This window comes from Culex pipiens, chromosome 1 (genome assembly GCF_016801865.2).
Source record: "Culex pipiens pallens isolate TS chromosome 1, TS_CPP_V2, whole genome shotgun sequence".
NCBI classification, from domain to species: domain Eukaryota; kingdom Metazoa; phylum Arthropoda; class Insecta; order Diptera; family Culicidae; genus Culex; species Culex pipiens.
This window is the reverse complement of record NC_068937.1, coordinates 18,958,550-18,977,135: the sequence shown is the minus strand read 5'-3', so window position 1 is coordinate 18,977,135 and position 18,586 is coordinate 18,958,550. Positions and strand designations below refer to the sequence as shown.

General features: G+C 34.0%; 1 protein-coding gene across 1 annotated transcript; it reads right to left on the bottom strand.

Annotated features, from left to right (window-relative positions):
- Positions 1 to 1,410: 1,410 nt before the first annotated feature.
- LOC120415629 (uncharacterized) lies at positions 1,411 to 18,489 on the bottom strand. Its single transcript, XM_039577227.2, has 3 exons — positions 18,198 to 18,489; positions 9,463 to 9,726; positions 1,411 to 2,769 (listed from the first exon to the last, which is right to left on the bottom strand). The coding sequence occupies exon 3, from the start codon at positions 2,765 to 2,767 to the stop codon at positions 1,850 to 1,852; it is 918 nt and encodes a 305-aa protein (XP_039433161.1). The 5' UTR covers positions 2,768 to 2,769; positions 9,463 to 9,726; positions 18,198 to 18,489; the 3' UTR covers positions 1,411 to 1,849.
- Between the last annotated feature and the right edge of the window lie 97 nt (positions 18,490 to 18,586).

Sequence of the window (18,586 nt, the reverse complement as noted above, 5' to 3'; positions counted from 1 at the left end):
TCTAAAATTCTTAAATTCTCAAATTTGTCAATTCTTGTTCTTAAATTCTTGAATTCTAAAATTTCTAAAATTCTTAAAAACAAATAATTTTCTATTTTAAACTCTTCTTTGGATTCCCAAATTCTCAAATGCCGTCATCTATTACAAAAAATTAGACATCTTTGGAGTCATTTTTCAGACCACAAACTAAAATTTAGACAATTTAGAGATTGGAAATTTAGCGAGGACTTCGGGCAACGGATTAAAAAAATTCAAATTTCTGGATTTTTTTTTAAATTAGGTAGTTTTTAGGGGTTTAGAATTTTTGATTTATATTTTTTAATTTAAGGGATCGTTCTTTTATTACGCAACGAAAAAAAAAAGATTTTTGGACTCCCTCTCGTAACAAAACTTTCATACAAATTTTAAGAATAATTGTATGGAGCGTAACATAGCCTTCGACCCCCCTTCCTCCCCCCAACTGCGTTACGTAATAATAGAAAGCTCCCTTAATAGTTGAAGTTTGAAATTATAATTTCTTTGAAATTTGTAATTTTGTAGCATTTGATTTTTTTTTATGTTTTAAACCCTTTATATTTTTTAAAAATTGTCGACTTTTTTTTAATTTTGATTTTTTGAATTTTAAATATTTTAAATTCAAATTTTAAAATTTTGGAATATGAATTTGAATTTTTTTGAGCATTAAATTTGTACCTTATTGTATTTTTTTACATGTATTTTTTTTATTTTAAGGTTTTTAAATCTCAGATTTTTTTTATTTCTCAATTTTCAAATGTGTTTTTATGTGTATTTATATTTTTGAATTTCTTGTTCAATTTCAAAATTCCTAAATTTTAGTGTTTCCAAATTTTTGAGTTTGTGAACCGCTTGCTTTGACGTGACTGTTTTCTGTGTTTTTTTTTTATATGAAGTTTTGCGTTCCTTCCGAGCTTCGTATCAGCCTTTAAGTATGACCCCTGAACATTGCTAAAGCAATATTGAATTTTAAAATGCAAGATGGCGGCAAAAATGGCGCAGATGAAACATAAAAAAATGCATTTTGTAATTTAATAGACAATAAACTATTGATATATGACTAATACGGGGTAACCGAATTAAATTTGATGTTAAAAGCAAGAAAATAGATATATGTATTCTTTTCCCAGCGCCATCGATTGATAAATTTCGACTGCAGTTGATCGCAATGGATTTCGACTAAAACCAAATAAACGTACAAATCGGCGAGCCTTTTTGATATTGCTAGACAAGATTAGTTCACCAGTCGGCGTGCCTTCCGAGCAGGGATGCTATGGAACATACTTTTTAATCGATTTTTTCCATGAAACCAGCGAATCCAGCATCAAACAATCTGGTGTGTTGATGATTTTGGGACATGATATTACCACAGACAAACAGACAATCCAATCCACCTTCAATAAGTGCAAACTGCTGTGTATATTTCCCAATACAAAAACTCCTGTACTAAACCAGGCAAAGCGAATCGCCTCCTTCCTTTCTCGCACATTCTCGCGAGAGTGCACATTTCCTAGGAGTAATTTGAGTAATTTTGAGGTATTTTCTCATGGAGATTTTCGTTTTCGTCGTCATATCTTTTTGGTTCAAAAAAATCAGTCTGTTTGAATTATTGTTAGTGAATAATACAGAGACATGAGCGCTAATCTTACACACGACAATCACGCACAGCTAACCCGCGATCGCGATGGGGGAGATGTGATGATGTGACGATACTTAATAGAATATATAAAGAGTATGTTGTTCGTGGGTCTGCGTGCTATACTATACTGCTTATAGAGAGACTAGATAGAAACTAACGGAAGAATGGGAAAAGGGGGAAAAACACACACACCTCTTACCAGTTGTTGAGAAAGTCGAACCCCTTGCTGTTGCCCAGCAAGCTGTTCAGCTCGTCAAAGTTCTTGTCGTCCTCCTCTACCGAGGACGACTGAGCCTGGTGCAAGCTGTCGCTGCGCGAGCTGTGCCGAAACAGGTTGATCTTGTCGTCGTCGAAGCCGAGATTCTCCAGCGATTGACCGTCGACTTCGTCGCTGCCCAGGGAAGTCGCGACGGCGGCGGTCGCCGCGATCAACGTCGGTCCACCCGGCCCACTTTGGCTGCAGATGAAGCTGGCCAGGAATTCCGGCGCGACGACCGGTTCCGGTTTAGTCGGTGGAAGTACCACATTGTTTTCGGTGTCCACGTAGGAAATTTGGCTGCTGGTCATTTTTGAAGTCGCGGTCTTTCCTGCCTTCGAACCGTCCGCCAGCTTGGGCGACTTGACCTTGTCCAACTTCTTCCCCAAATCAACCCTCCGAGGTTCGGCGGGTTTCTCCTTCTCCAACGGAAAGATGTTCAAATTGATTTGGCTTTTGGTTTTGTGAGCAAACGGTCCCGAGTGTTCGTCCCGGTACAACCCGACACTTTCGTCGTGGATGACCTTCCGTCCCGTCTTCTGGAACTGGAACGTGTGCAACGACTTGCCATCGTACAGATTCACCTTCCGGTCGTCGCTGTTGTCCTCGTCCACAATTATGTTCCGAAACGAGTCGTCCGACGTCGAGAAGCTGTCAAAGTACTTGAGCGTCAGCTCCGGCTTGATGAGCGTCTCGTTGATGATTTCGCTTTGCTCCTCCCGGCTCAGGTCGTCCCAGATGTGCTCGTACGTGGCCTTAATCTCGCCAATGTCCAGCGAAATGCGGCGCGAGATTTCGTTCATGTTGGCAAAGTACTCCTCCACGAAGGCGCGGTCCTTCAGCTTGGACGGGTCCATCGCTGTGGAATAGAGGAATAAATATTAAGAACCTATCAAAAATCAAACAAGGCGTGAAGAACGTACAATGTTATTAATGCCATAAAGCATACTGTTTGTGACCGATTCTTCGGCTCCTTTTTTAAAAAAAATCCCAAGTTTTTTTCAGCATTTTGGCTGTAGTGGCAAAATAATAGAAGAAACCCCTCAATGTTATTACATATTTGGAAAGATAATTGATTTTCCTACAAAGAAATATCATGCAGAATGAACCATATAGTATCTGTGCTTCCCCTGAAATAAAAATGTAGCGTGACGGGACAACATCGTAAAACTGGACTTTTAAAAGTCACACTACAAAAATCGCTACAGTTTTGCCAGTTTGATTTAAAAAACTTTTGCTCTTCTACACATTATCACAAATTAATAAACGAATCTTTTGCTCCTTAAACTGAAAGAATGGGTTGAAATTTGAGTTTTTGCCAGCCATTTCTTTTCGTGACGGGACAACGAAAGGAGCAGATTTATGAAAAAACTCCTCTCACGTTCAATGGCTTGCAGACCACATTTGGCCAATGTTCTTTTCTTTTAAGGTAAGAAAACGTATTTAAAGCACATTGCAATTATTGCATCATAATAAAAATGATTTTTTCATATTAAAAATCACATTGAAAATTGAAAAATGTGACATTTTGGTGTAGCTTCGCTAAGAATCGGTCATGTAAATGGTCGGCTAGAATGGTACGTTTCTCTTGTAACTTCTAAGTAAGCGAAAGATAAGAGAAAAAGTGCAAAGGGCAAATATCGCTGGAAAGATATTTTATTCATAATTTTCTCTCTTTTCTTCAACCTTAAGGAGTTACATACATGTAAATCATCAAAAATGTCGGAGGTTGGTATGAGCACACACTTAAACTTTTTTTCAAAATCTTTTTGCAGGGCATTGAAATGTACATTTTCATCTATTTACAAAATAAATATGAAGACATTTGGATGTACCATTGCCGAGATATAGCTATTTTAAGTTAGCAGTTTCAAAAAACTGGTGCCACGATATCTCAACACTGTTTTGACCAAATCGGCTCAAAATTTTGGTGAAGACTCGTTAAACTGGTCTTATGTGCATGACGAAAGCCGATTTTCAAAAACTTGATTAAAAAAAAAAAGATAAAAATATTTTAATGTTTTCTCACATAAAAAATCCTCAGTTTTTGATTTTTGTATTTTTTTCAAAATCGTAATTTCAAAATCGGGCTTCGTCATGCACACGGGATATGTCTTGAGAGTCTTCACCCCAAATTTCAGCCAATTTGATCCATCCCATCTCGAGATATCGTGGCACCCGTAAATCAATTCGGTGTTTAGAGAAAAACGCTCAGAAAGTTTGACAGTCCGCTTTGCGCATGGCAAAGTTGTGAACTTAAATCGTCTCTTACTCAGTTCAGTCACGAAATATCCTCATGAAACTTTCAGGAGTGATTGAAAATCATCTTTTTAGTGAATTTAGTGAATTTTCTGAAACATGAAATTTTGGAATTTCCTACATGTATGTAACCCCTTAAGTTATTTTATAATAAATTAGTAATCTTACTCTGTAGACTCAGAACCATAATACTAAAAAAAAACTTCGTCCTCCCGGTTGTTTGAACTTCATGCTCAAACTCAATCCGATTCAAATTTCCGCGTTCACCTTACTTAAGGACGTATTAGACTATGACAAACAAACAAACAAACAAACTCGCACTTTTCGTGTTCGAAATTTTGACAAACTCACAAATTATTTGCAGTAAACTCAAAAACAAACAAACAAACTCCCACATATTGCATGCAATTTTTTGGGTGTATGCAAGAGCGGTGAACCGCCCTAATTCTCCATACAAAATTTGGAGAAAACCCATTCGGCCCTATCTAAATATTTTTGAAAAATTCAAAATGCACGTGTTTCTGGGGCCCTCAAACTTCATGCTTCCCCTCGAGTTGAGCCTGCGCAGTAATTTTTGTCATTTTTTGTTGGTCAGTGTTATCCGAAGGTTTGTATGAGACTTCGGATTTTTTTTTTGTTTTTATATCAAATTTGAGTTCTGTGACCCAATTTCAGTCAAATTTTAGGCTTTGATTGGCTATGAAATTTAAAAATGCATTTTTTCAATATTTTATCACCACCATTTTGGACACCATCTTGGATTCAGAAATTCTAAATCAATGGGGCACTTCCATTCGAGCAGTTTTTGCTTTTTTCTACAATGTATTTCTTATGGAGCGAACTGTCAAAAACTGTTCGACTGCGGGTGCTCCATTTGGAGTCGTTTAGGTGTCATACTTAAGCTCTACAATCAAAAATAAGACAACAACAAAAATACATTTTTCAAATTTTCAAAAAAATTGTAAAGTTTTGGAGTTTTAGTGTATTTAGAAGGGTTGTTGCAAATGGGAAGAGGCCATTTTAGGTTCGGTTAAAAATTGGGGTGGTTGGGTGTTGAGGGTTTTAACGATAAATTGTTCAAATGTTATTATTTTCAAATCATTCTATTAACCGAAAAAAAAATTCTAAATGAATTTAAAAAAATCCAATAATAGGCGATTTTTGTAAATACAGAAACTGAACAACAATTTAAAAAAAAAATACTTAAAAAATGGAAATTCATTATTATGATTTAGAGTAGATACTCAAACAATCAGTCTTTGAAAAATAATTGAAAGTTCAACAATACGAAACGAATTTAGCTCAAAATTTTGCCATGCGCAAAGCGAAGTGTCAAACTTTCTGAGCGTTTTTCTCTGAATACCGAGTTGATTTACGGCTGCCACGATATCTCGAGATGAGGTGGACCAAATTGGCTGAAATTTGGGGTGAAGACTTTCAAGACATATCCCAGGAGCGGCCGTGGCTGACTGGTTACGGTGTTCGCTTTGTAAGCGAATGGTCCTGGGTTCGATTCCCATCTGCTCCCAACGAGAAAGTATAGGAAATATAAATCTTGAAACTCTAACATGTACGAAAAATCAAAGTCGCTCGAGTCGGGGTTCGATCCCCCGTTCTTTGGATTGGTAAGCAAAAATGCTAACCACTAGGCCATCGCGACTTGGTGAGCTATGACTGGAATTAGGAATACTGTTATCTCCATCAACTATATACGCGCTGGGTCCTTGTCCATTTGACAAGGGTTCGGAAGTTCTAAATAACGTTTGAACCCGATTGGTCCAAACGTTCTTCAGGGCGGGGCTTGTCGACAAAGCTGAAGTACCTCGCGCTCGGCTAGCCAGCGTAGAAATGGGTCACCGAAGCTCGGCAGAGCTAACACCTTCCAAATGCCTATGCGAGTTATTTGCATGTATAGAATGAGAGCTAAAAAAATACATGGAAACAACTCAATTTGTAAGAAGTGACCGCGTGGTCCCGTTTGGTTGGTTGCACACACACACACACACAAGACTTTCAAGACATATCCCGTGTGCAAGACAAAGCTTTTTTTTTGCTTTAAATTTTGCTTTTTTATAAAATGCAAAAATCAAAAACTGACGATTTTTTATATGAAAAACACATTTTATCTTTTTTTAAAATAAACTTTTTGAAAATCGGCCTTCGTCATGCACACAGGAGAACGAGTCTTTACCAAAATGTTGAGCCAATTTAGTCTAGGCAGTGTTGAGATATCGTGGCACCCGTTTTTTAAATTGCTCACTTCAAATAGCTATATCTCGGCAATGATACAACCAAATGTCTTCAAATTTGTTTTGTTAATAGATGAAAATGTATATTTCAATCCCCTGAAAACAGATTTTAAATAAAATTAAGTGTGTGCTCATACCAAGCTTTGACTTTTTTGACGGTTTACATGTATGTAACCCCTTAAGGAATACTCATAACTTGCATGTTATTTTTTAAATCGGCAAATGACTGGAACTGGAAATGGCAAAAAATAAAGATAACTAAACTTAAAATTTCGTTCCTATTTTTTTTAAATTCATCATCATTTTAAATCGAAGAACGATTAAAACGTGGTTGCTGTTATTATTCTTTCAAATAGTTTCAAAATGTCAAGGATAAAAATTTTTTTTTACCAAGTGCCCTTTTTAATTTTGTTATTTTATGTTAATTTATCTAGTGGTCAGTAGGGGAAATTCTCGTATCTTTGGCAGGTTAAGCTCTCGCTCCTAACTCCATCCAATTTGCTGATTTTCACTATTTAAACAACTAATTTTGCAAAACTTTTGGTAGAAACTTGCTTGCTCACTTCTTATTGAGCTATTTATCACTCGATTTCAGTTGAAAACGCATTTAATTAGCTTTAATTGCATGTCAAAGTTCTGACCTGCCAACATTAGAGACACACTGGATTTAGATGCTGTTCCCCTATTTAATCTTTTTTTTCAATGAGAATTCAATTGATATGATCAAGATATGATTTTATGTTTTCCCACTTTTTTAGTAAAATGTTTGAAGACACAAATTTTGTAAACAATTTTTCAATAACTCAAAATTTCTCGGATTATTTTTTTTACAATTTCAATATTTTCTTAAATAATGTTTTCTATACATAAAAAAGTTTTCAATTTTGGATTTTATTCGATATTTTAGTTTACAGTTTGAAAATCAACATTTGGAAAAAAAAAATATTTTAAATTACTTAATGAATATAGTTAAACAATTGAAAAAAATTGCCAAAAAAACCATTGCCAATCTCAAGCTGGAATCTGTTTTCAAATAATCAATCTATGTGACAAAATGAAATAGAATCATAACTCTAAGCTAGCCATTAGGCTTTATTTTTATATTAGTTATTCAGTAAAGTTACCTCTTGTTTGATTAACAAAAATTAATAGAGATCATTTGATTCATAAAAAATATTATGAAAATCTGTGTCAAAGGCATCCAATATTTATTAAGATTTTGAATGTCTTAAACAGCTTTTCCATACTCAAATATATTGAAATATTGAAAAGAACCTTAAATTTCAAGTAAGTTACTAAAGCAGAATTGAGTGAATTCAACTTGAAAATTGTACAAAATATTACAAAATTATTCAATTGTTAAAAAATAATTTTCAAACAAGTATGCTTAGAATTCCCGGCTTTTCTCGACTTTTGACAAAAAAATTTAATATCCCGACTTTTTCCCGATTTTTTGCGGATTTTGGCGAATTCCCGACTATTTCCCGACTTTCCCGACTTGAGTGGCCACCCTGGCACAGTAAAAATTGAATAAAGTGACGTATGCGCTTAAGGCTGTTGCAAATATTTTTGTCTCCCCCTGTCTTACTCAAAAAACGGTCCGAAAAATCAGGGGCAAAAAGATAAGTTTTTAAACTTCAAAATGTCTATGTAATTTTATGCGTTGTTGGTTGAAAACAATTTGAAATGCATTCCCCTGCGTTTATAATAATTTTTAACATTTTTGAGTTGGATTTAAAATATTTTGAGTTTCAGTTTTTGCCTTTTTGCTTTGAAATTTTGTAATTCTGGCTTGTAATTTAATTTTATTTTTTAGTTTTTGGAAATTATGCGTAGAACGGCAGAAAAGTAAAATAAAAAGTGGTGCTAAAATGGTAGTTTAAGAAACATGCTGAAAATGCACTTTTTTTTTAGCAAGAGTTAACAACCAACTTGGGTCATTGCCTGGTTTTATTTATTTTTTTATTGTGAAGAGCTCAGAACTCTCTCTTATCTAATTTTTAGACTTGATTGTTCGACCTTTTGTTATTAAATTTACCAAAACTTTACATTTTAAAGAAAATTAAAAATGAGTTTTTTTTATGTTTTACTCAATTTAACTGAAATGTATCAATAAATCCGATTTCCGTTGCAGACAAAAGTAACTGATCGTCAGATTTGTTTTTGTAATCATTAAAATTACAGATAGTATTTGAAAAGGACTAATTTCTCAATTTTTGAAGAGTGAGGATAATTGAAAAGTCTAGCATTGTTGTCTCCTTCTTCTATTTAATTGTAAATCATTTAATAGAATAATGAATAGTTTTGAATCTAACGTAAATACTTTAAATTTTAAACAATTGATTTAAAAAACAATTAGTTCAAATATGAAAATCACTGTTCTCTAACCAAAAATCTAAATTTGCAATAGTGAATCACGACATCATTCAGAGATAACCCAGTATCAGTAGTTCACCCGGCCCGCGGTTTCCAGTTATTCAAATCCCACACCGGTTCGTGGACGCTAATGAATTATTCATCGACGAATGCTAAACGCTGGACGGCAACGACCTGCATGCATAGCGGGCAAGAAGCCTCGATTTTTACCTGTCCCGATGACCAAATCGCGCGAAACATCCAAATTGCACAAGGTCAACCCAAAACACACCCACCTTTCCTCACCTCGTCTCCTTCTGTTCACAAGAAGTTTGTGTGTTTAACTTTAAACACTTTGGACAAACTATTTTTTTTTTGCCGAAACTGGGTCAGCTGCGGCCTCCTAGCAATATCAATTTCGATACGCACACCGAGCGCTCTCCAATGCGTTGATGGCGGCGGCTACGCCCTTACATAAAAAAGCGGCTCGAAAAACGTAAATAAACACTAGAGAGTGAGCAAGAGCAAGAGTAAAAAAAGTGAATTTGAAACGCGAGAAAAGAAAACATGCAGAGCAGGCAGCATCAAACCGTGACAAAAAGTGAAGAAACATAAAAAGTGAAACAAAATAAAGTACACGCGAAAGAGGCAAACTAAAACAAACTAAACTAGAAAAATCGAAAACGTACCTCCTCTTAGCCAATGTCGATTCTTCTGCTGCAGGCTTATTTTTTGAAGATTTATATGTTTTGTCGCCCCCCTTCTCGAACGATTAATTAAGGCCTGGAGAGTCGCACGTAAACGTAACTTTTCACGCGATTGAGTTTTCCTGCGGCCACACTTTTCTTCTGTTTGTTTGCTTGTTCGAGATAACTCTTTTGGAGGTGAGAGTAGATGGTTGAAGATGGTGTTATCCAATATCGGCGGCTGCCGAACAAACACGCCACAGATTGCTGGAAAATAAAAGGGGAAAATTGTTAAGCTTGGCAGTTTTTCGCAGCGGCAGCTGATGACGAAGTTAGTTGTAGTAGCGATTTGGGGCAGTTAGGATGATTTTTCACGGTAGCGGGAGATGGAAAGTCACGGGGATGATTAGCATTTAAATTGTTTAAAACTGTTGTTTTCCCCTTTTAATATTTCCCAAAATAACTGGGGGCAAAAACTAACAATTGCTAAAGAATAATCCCAAGTAACAAACGATTTGCCTAATACTCTTCACAAGTTTTATTAAAGCTTTGGAAAATGTTACCAAGTTTCATAACAACTTTGAATTATCCTATCAAGTTCTATCCTCGCTTTTCTTTCAAGATATCTTGAAAACTTTTCTAGTAGGTTTTCAAGACTCTCGAAACAGCTTTATTTATTAGTTTAAATAAGATTTTCAAGCATTCTTTTAGTGACTCAAATAAAACCATCTTAAAACCAATTGTGCTAGTAGTTGCATGTTCCAAAACCGTAGGACTTTAGCTGTCAAAAGCAACATTTCAATCATGGAGCAGCAGCAGCAGCGCAGTTGCAGGAGACATTTTGTGTGAATTTACAGATTATGAAATAAAAATTCCGTTACCATTATTGTTGCTATCTCTGTGAAAACCATTTAAAGCGAAAAGTGATTTGTTTGCGGTTAAAATTATTCAAGGAGCAGTCGAACCATGCCGTCCCTAGTTTGTGATTTTTTCTGAGGATTGAAGAAAATTAGTGTTGTGCAATGTCTATGCTGATTCGTAATCCATCATTGGATGAAAACTAACGAGGCAGCAAATCTGTTATTTTTTTAATTTTTAACTTGACTAGCGTTCAAATTAACTATTTCAACTTCCAAAACGGCATTTTCTTGTCCAAGAATAAGTTGATTTGTTCAAGAATGTTTTAAATTCACAACGGCTTCCTGAAGATAAGATTAAAACTCTTCAGTTTTAGAAATGGCTTAATTAAAACCATGAATATTTTGTTGCATGTATTGCTACGCTCAGTTTGTTCAGTGCAGTTTAGAGGTTAGGTGATCGATTAATAAGAGAATAAAAAGTGTTATTTGTGATTATTTTTTCTGTGGCAGATGAAACCTATGACAAACGTTGTAAATGTGTATGTGAAATAAAGAAAAAGTGACGAAAACCATGATCATGTTCATGATAAAGTGAAATATAGAATATGTGACGAAATAAAGCCAAACCAAATAATTGACACTTTGGAATACGTTTTGTCATGTAGTATGTTTTTCCGCAGTATTGTTAATGTTATATGAATAAAAAACAGAGCTATTATTGTGTTTATTTATTTAGAGAGAAAATTATGATCAAATCTACAGCAACAATCAAAAAGGGCGCATGCAAATTTGGAACAATTATTATTAAAGTTCTTAGACAACAGGTAACTACTCATCTAAATCCCCTTTGCGGAAGAAAGCTGGAGAGGATTGCTGTTGTTTGAGTGTCCGAGTAATGTGAACCTGAAAATTAGCTACACAGTCGAAATTTTTGTCCACCCTTTTCCCGTGTTGGTCCAGAAATTTTCACTACCCGGATCTATTTTCCACCATCGATACAAGCATGCGCTACGGCCAGTGCAACGTGTGATTTAGCCTTGGTTAAAGCAATATCAAGTCTTTCACAAGTCCTACAGTTCTTCAGAAGTCCCCACCAAGAGCATGCTTAGAATAATTACATTTAACATGGTTTTAATCAAGAAAAGAATGGTTTAACGATTTTCGCCATATTGAGAGGCAAGAAATTGGGCAAAAAATCGCAGCCATGTTGAATATTTGAGAGATATCAGAAATTAAACGTATTTTGGCATGAAAATCTTGTAGGTTATTTAAAGATTCAACAAGGCGAGCAGTATTTTTTCGAGGCATCTTGAAAAATTATTCGATCATTTTTTAATGGCATGAACTTTTTGGATATGTTCACTAAATTATGCATGTTTTATTTTTCAATATAGCATTTTCCTTGTAAATTTTTGTCTTGTATAATTTTCTAATACTTGCTAATCAAGTAGGGTACACTATAAGACAGAATGGTTTTGATGATAATATTTTTGAATTCAATAAGATCTAGTTAAGGCACGTTTGGTTTTCTTCAAGAGCTGTTCCATTTATATCTTGATTTATTTCAGTCGCTAAGAAGTCTTCCAGGATACTCCAAAACCATTTATCATTTACACAAGATTTATTTAATTCAGCAAGAGTCTTTGAAGACATTGCTAAAACTTATCTGCTAGATTATATCGTTTTAAAACATCCTTGAAAATTGATCTTCATAACCTCCTAAAATAGTCCACTTTGCACTTAACTCAGCTTTAACTCGTGTTTAATACAGCATGTAGGACTAAAATGTTTTATAACCATTTTTGACCAACGACTCTTAATAATCTCTTCTAGATCGTTTTAAAACTTAAATTGTTACTTGGGTAATAGTTTATGCAACAAGTTGCAAAAAGAAGATGTTAAGCACGACTCGAACATGTATCCAACGAGGTTTACCGAGTTTTCGTCAATATATGTGTTCAAAAAAGATTCGGAAAGTATAATGTTTCGATACAAGGGCTGAAAAGATGAGCTTTTCAGCATTCTAATGGATACTGATATAGTTGTTTATGCTACAAGTTGCAAAAAAAATCATTTTTTCAACACGAGTCGTACATTTATCCCATTTGAGTGCTGAAAAGTAGAACTTTTTAGCATTTATTTTGAAAAGTGTTGCTATTCGATTCTGTTATTTTTGGTACAAAAAGTAGGCTATTTCGTCGTTCAAGAATGACAGGAAAAGTGAGTAGTTTCTCGACGGAATTGCAAAATAGTAGTTTATGCAACAAGGTGCAAAAATAGGATTTTTTCAGCACGAGTCGTACATTTATCCAACGAGGTTCACCGAGTTGGATAAATACGAAGAGTGCTGAAAAAATCAAGTTTTGCAACGAGTTCCATACAATATTTTTTGCAATTCCAAAAAACACACACTGAGTGAAATTTTTTGTCAAATTTTCAACAAAAAGTTTAAATCAAAAAAATGTTGAAAAGTGTTACTTTTCGAAACAAGTGCTGAAAAGTTCAACTTTTCAGCATTTATTTTGAAAAGTGTTTCTATTCGATTCTGTTATTTTTGGTACAGAAAAGTAGGCTATTTCGTCGTTCAAGAATGACAGGAAAAGTAAGTTGTTTCACGACGGAATTGCAAAAAGTTCTTTTTGCAATTCCACTGTGAAACTGTCAACTTTTCCTGCCCTTCTGGCGAAACGAAACGGCTTATTTTTCCCTACCAAAAATAACAGAATGGAAAATTAATACCGGGTGTACCCCATTTGGCATGATGGACATTTGGCATAACGGGTTTTCAAGAAGGATGTTTGGCATAATGGACGTTTGGCATAACTTGTTCAAAAATCATTAAGGACGTTTGGCATAATGGACGTTTGGCATAATTATTACTGTTTTTTTTTTTACTGTATTTTTCATTTTTACAAATGTAAATGTATTGTTTTTTATATTACTATAAGAGATTATCATTTGTTTCGAAAAAATAAGGTATCTCTATATTTTTTCCACAATAGTAAATTGTTTCCTTTTTGAATAATTCACAATAAAGCATTTCAATGAAGTCTTCATACCTTTATTTAAAATTTAGTTTAAAGAAGGAAATATCTCTTGTTAGCTTTACATTTTTCCTCTTTCAATATAATTAGCATTTATTAAAAAAGCACAATTTAAAATAATAAATAATAATTAAATTGATTTTTTGAATAAATGTAAGTGAAAAACATAAAAAATAATGCGATTGTCAAACATTTAAAGAGTAGCAAAATGTTAATCTTTAAAGAGACTTTTCCTTCTATAAGTTGATTTTTATATAAAAGAAGGGAAAGTTTCAAATATTCAAAAAGATTTTTTTCAGAGATGTTCCCTTCTAAAAGTTGAAATTAAAATAAAAGAAGGGAAAATTTCATAACAACTCATTTGCCTACTATTTAATGATAGAAAAAATGTACATCCATTAGGTTGAATATAAAAGAAGAGAAAATTGCATAAAAAACAATAATTGCAAAATATTGAAAAACACAGCTTGCACAGCTTTTGAATGATTTTGCCTTCTTTAAGTTTTAAAATAAAAGAAGGGAAAATTGCTTTAAAAAACTTATTGCATTTCTTTAAAGAAGAGCAAAATGCAGATACATTATTTAGGTTGATTTTAAAAAGAAGGGAAAAGGGAAAATAGTAAAAAATCTTTATGTAAAATATTTAAAGACTGGCAAAACTTACATCACTTTGTTAGGTTGAATTTAAAATAAAAGAAGGAACAATTTTATACAAAAAATAAGCAGCAGAGTATTTCAAAGAAGAAATATCTTGATATTATACAAACTATTTTTAAATACATTTTTAAGTAAATTTATGAAAAATTGCATTTTAAAGCTTTTTTAAAAGAAATATTCAAAAAAAGGGGAAAAATTACATCTATTGGGAGAAAATGACAAAGATACTTGATTTCTTAAAAAAAAAATCATCTTTTTAAGTAAAATTATATGTTTAGTTAGAAAATAGGAAAAAATATTTAAAAAAATACAAAAAAGCTAGCAATAATTATGCCAAACGTCCTTGATGGTTTTTGAACGAGTTATGCCAAACGTCCATTATGCCAAATGTCCATTATGCCAAACGTCCCTGATGTCTTGGACCAATTATGCCAAACGTCCTTCTTGAAAACCCGTTATGCCAAATGTCCATTATGCCAAATGGGGTGCACCCGAGCACACGGGCATCGAAATATAAACCCAAAATGTGACCAAAAATCGATATTTTGACACTTTGGCATCGTTCATCGAAAAATCACTTTTCCACTTAATTTTGCAATCTGGACCACCGTGCAATGGATAAAGCTTTTTGTAAGACATTTTGTTTCAAAATTTTGAAAATTTAATTTTCCCAAGAGATTGAAAGATTAGCTTTAAGAGCCGATACAATTCGATGCCAACATTTCAAAAAGCATCATGTACAAACCATGCGTTTTGAGAAAAACGCATTTGAATGTTGAGCATCCATTTTCAATTACCATTTTTATATAAAAGCAAAATAAGATGTTCTAATGATAACAAACGATGAAAAACGTTGCTTTTGTTGATACTTGATCATCCATATTCAATTAAACATTATTTCCGTAATTTTATTTGAGAAAAACAAACATAACTTCTTTTGAAATCACCAACGTCGATATCACCCTGCTGGCTGTCACTGAGGGGGGCGCTTTGATATGATTCGTTTTTCTTCGCCGAATGTAGGGGAAATATACCCTTTCTAATCAAACACCTATCTTCGTCATATAGAGAGTTTGATGCTCGATTTAAGCTCCATAAATACTATTTAGGCTATAAACTATCCAGCAACAGCACCGCCACTAGTAAGCACGCAAATTTATACCATTTGCTGGCCAAAAAGAGCAAATTTAATGCACTTTTGATCATAATTTCTATTTTGCGAGACCATTTCTCATCATTTTGGTGGCACACACATCCACACGCAAGATGAGAGGTTATCTGCTTAACGAAAGCCGCCATGAATGTCTTCTCACTTGCGCTAACGATTTCAAAGCGCATCAGATATAAAATTGCTTCCAACTACCGGCAACAAGTTCTTTTGACCATTACTTAGTCACTCACTTGGAAAATAATCCCGAAAAATGTAAATAATTAGCAAGCACCATCAAAAAAACAAACGCGCTAAGTCTTTTGACATTTCAGTTTTGACTACACATTCCAATCGAAGGCTGAAGAAAACGAGCGAGGAGCGAAGGCAAATAAAGAACCACCAACACCACCAACATGCTGGAGCAGTGCCTGTTAGAGTGAGCAAGTGCTGCCAGGAAACTTTCGCTATAAATGCTACTTTTCGTGAGTGTTCGCTTAAAATTTCATCAATTTTGGCAGCACTAAGCAGACCCAAAAGAGCGCTGGAAGAAAAAAGAACTAAGCTGAAAATAGAAAAATGGGCGTTGCCCAATGCACTCGACTGATTAGAATGCATCTTTGAAATATTTTTTTTAAATGCTTGTAAAAGGAATAGCATAACTTTTAATAAAAGTGAAAATAAACAGAAATGTTCACAAAAGGTTGCTCTACTCGTTGGTGTACTTGGTTTTAGTAAATTTCAAGGAACAATCCAGATTATCCAGCATCATTCAAACACGACCGCTTATTAGGCTTAAAATGGGCATATTTCCCCTACATGGCGCTTTTTTCATGTTGCTTTTTTTTCGTCACGAGGTTTATGTAGCCTTTTGTTTGACAGGTTGACAGGGCTATATAAACAGGGACTGCTGATGGCAGAGATTTTGTTTATGTTACTTTATTTAAAATCATGATTAAACAGACTTTACTGAAGTAACTTTTGCTCATTTTTGGTGGAGAAGTAGCTTATTAGAAGTACTTTCAGAATATACGATAACCCAGAAAGTGTCAAAATGTACATGATGCCTTTTGAAATGTTACCGTCGAATTAGTTAATTTTCATTCTGAGCAATTCTGAGAATTTGGTCAACAATTATTTTTGCTGTATTTTCTTTTCTTTTTTTTAACTTTCTGTGTAAATGCGTCTATACAAGATTTCATATAATTTAGGCAGCTGGCCAAAAAAATATTTAAAAATCTTCATAAGGGATTTTCTATTTGATGGTTTCGACGAAGTTGTAGGTATTGCTTCAGGAGGTATTAGACCATGACAAACTAACAAACAAATTCGCAATTTTTCGTGTTTTTGTTTGTTTGCCAAACTCGCAAACTTATTCGCGGCAAACTCGTGAGCAATATGTATGCAGACTGAAGTTTCTGCAAACAAATGCAGGCAAACAAACATAGCAAGCAAACTTCCAAACTATCAAAAGGTTTGTTTGTTTGGTCGTCGTAGTATAATAATCCCTTCATAGAATTTCTCCAAAAAAAACTTGCACTTTCAAAACATTTACCCATTTTTTCGACTTTTCACACAAAAAAAAATGGATGGCGGATCTAATTCATTTTAAATTTATTTTTTTGATACACAATTTTTTATGAGCACAAGTTCATTTGGCAGTGTTTTTCGAAATAAAACATACTTTTAAAAAATGTGGTCAATCGAAAAAGCTTTATTTTTTGGTGTAGAATCAAATTTGTAATTGAAAAGTACTCTACACAAATTTCGATATCGTGCACCGTTTTCGAGTTCTAACAATTATTTTTTTGTGATTATTAGTTGAAAACGTGATTTTATAAGTCATGATCTTGATTACCACTGATTTTTTGTTGTTGTAAAGATCAGAAAAATTCCCATTTTTCTTGAAAGATATCGAAGATTGGACCGATAGTTGTTTGGATAAAGCATAAAAAAGGTCATAACAGGCACAACAGAGAACGAAAATTATGTAACATTTTCCAAAATTTTTTGAATTAAAAAATTTCAAACTCTAACATTTAATATGATTGAAAAAAAAAGTTTTTGGGCCTTTATTTAGAGACAAAAAAAATGTATTTTTTATTATTAAAATTAGAGGAAAAACTGCTGAACATTCCCAACAACGAATCATCATAAGTTAAACTTAATGCATGAATAAAATATCGCAGTTGTTCTATATGCATTGTTCAAATTGCTTGATCTTGAACAGGCCGAGGGATTAAAATTTCTTACAAACAAAGGGTCTTTTATAATGTTAAAGATAATAACGTAAATATTATTTTTAATAATTTTCCACATTTGCGAGTTTTAAATTATGCCTGCCGATCAAAAACTTTAGGCATCCATGGTTAAGAAGAACGACTCTAATACAGTCGTAGACAAGTATTTTAAATTCCCTTCAATTTATACTAACCATTGAAACTTTAAATTTGCGTTTGCAGATATGATGAATAATGAAAAAAAAAATTATATTATTTTTTCAAACCTGGACACTTTTCAACCTTTCTGAAAAAATGCAAAAGTACAACAACTTTGCATTAGTTTCTCTGAGAATCTTTCAAGATTAGGTTTTCTCGTTTCTGAAATGTAAAAGTAAAATTAAATTTTTCCCATGACCCATGAACAGTATCAGGGCCGCATTTACAATGCGGATTCAGTGGCTAAATCTAAACTTATTGTTATCGTTTTAAGGTTAATGTTCACACTCCATAGGTCGTCTTAAGGTGTCATGATAAGGTCTAGCTTGTGACAATAGAAATCTAAGGAAATAAAGCCTAATCCTCGGCCTAATCTAATTTTGATTTTATGCAAAGGTAGAAAAAGTGTATGTTTTATAACGAAGCAATAAGTGCTTCACATTTTCATCGAAATGTTCCACTTATTTGAAGAAAATTATTATTATATTCGATTATATTATAATTTAGATCATCCGTGACATCGTGAAAGATCGCCCCACCCTCGCCACCTAATTAAAAACATTACAATTTTCACTGGAACTGACTGACTTACCCTGGTGAAGCTGGAACTTCTGCTGCTGCTGCTGGGCGTTTTAACTGTTTATTTTGCGGGGCCTCTTTCTAATTTCTCACATATTGCAGCTGATGTGCGTAAAAACCAGATTATCTTCAAATGAGCACACTGCAATTATTTGCAATTAGTTTCGGGAAGACCACAACAACACCAGGCAGACAGAAGGCCAGCTGCCAGCTGGGAGAAATCTCCAAAAATCGATGCAAAACCCGCGACGAACGAAAATCGACTGATTTGGTTTTGTTTTTGCTCTTTTTTGGGGTGTTTTTGAGGTGGAGTTTTAGGGAGGGTGATAAATGATAGGGGCGTACGACGAAAAGTAATTTTCTTTCTGTGCTTAATGAAAACGTCAACAAAAGGTTTATTGA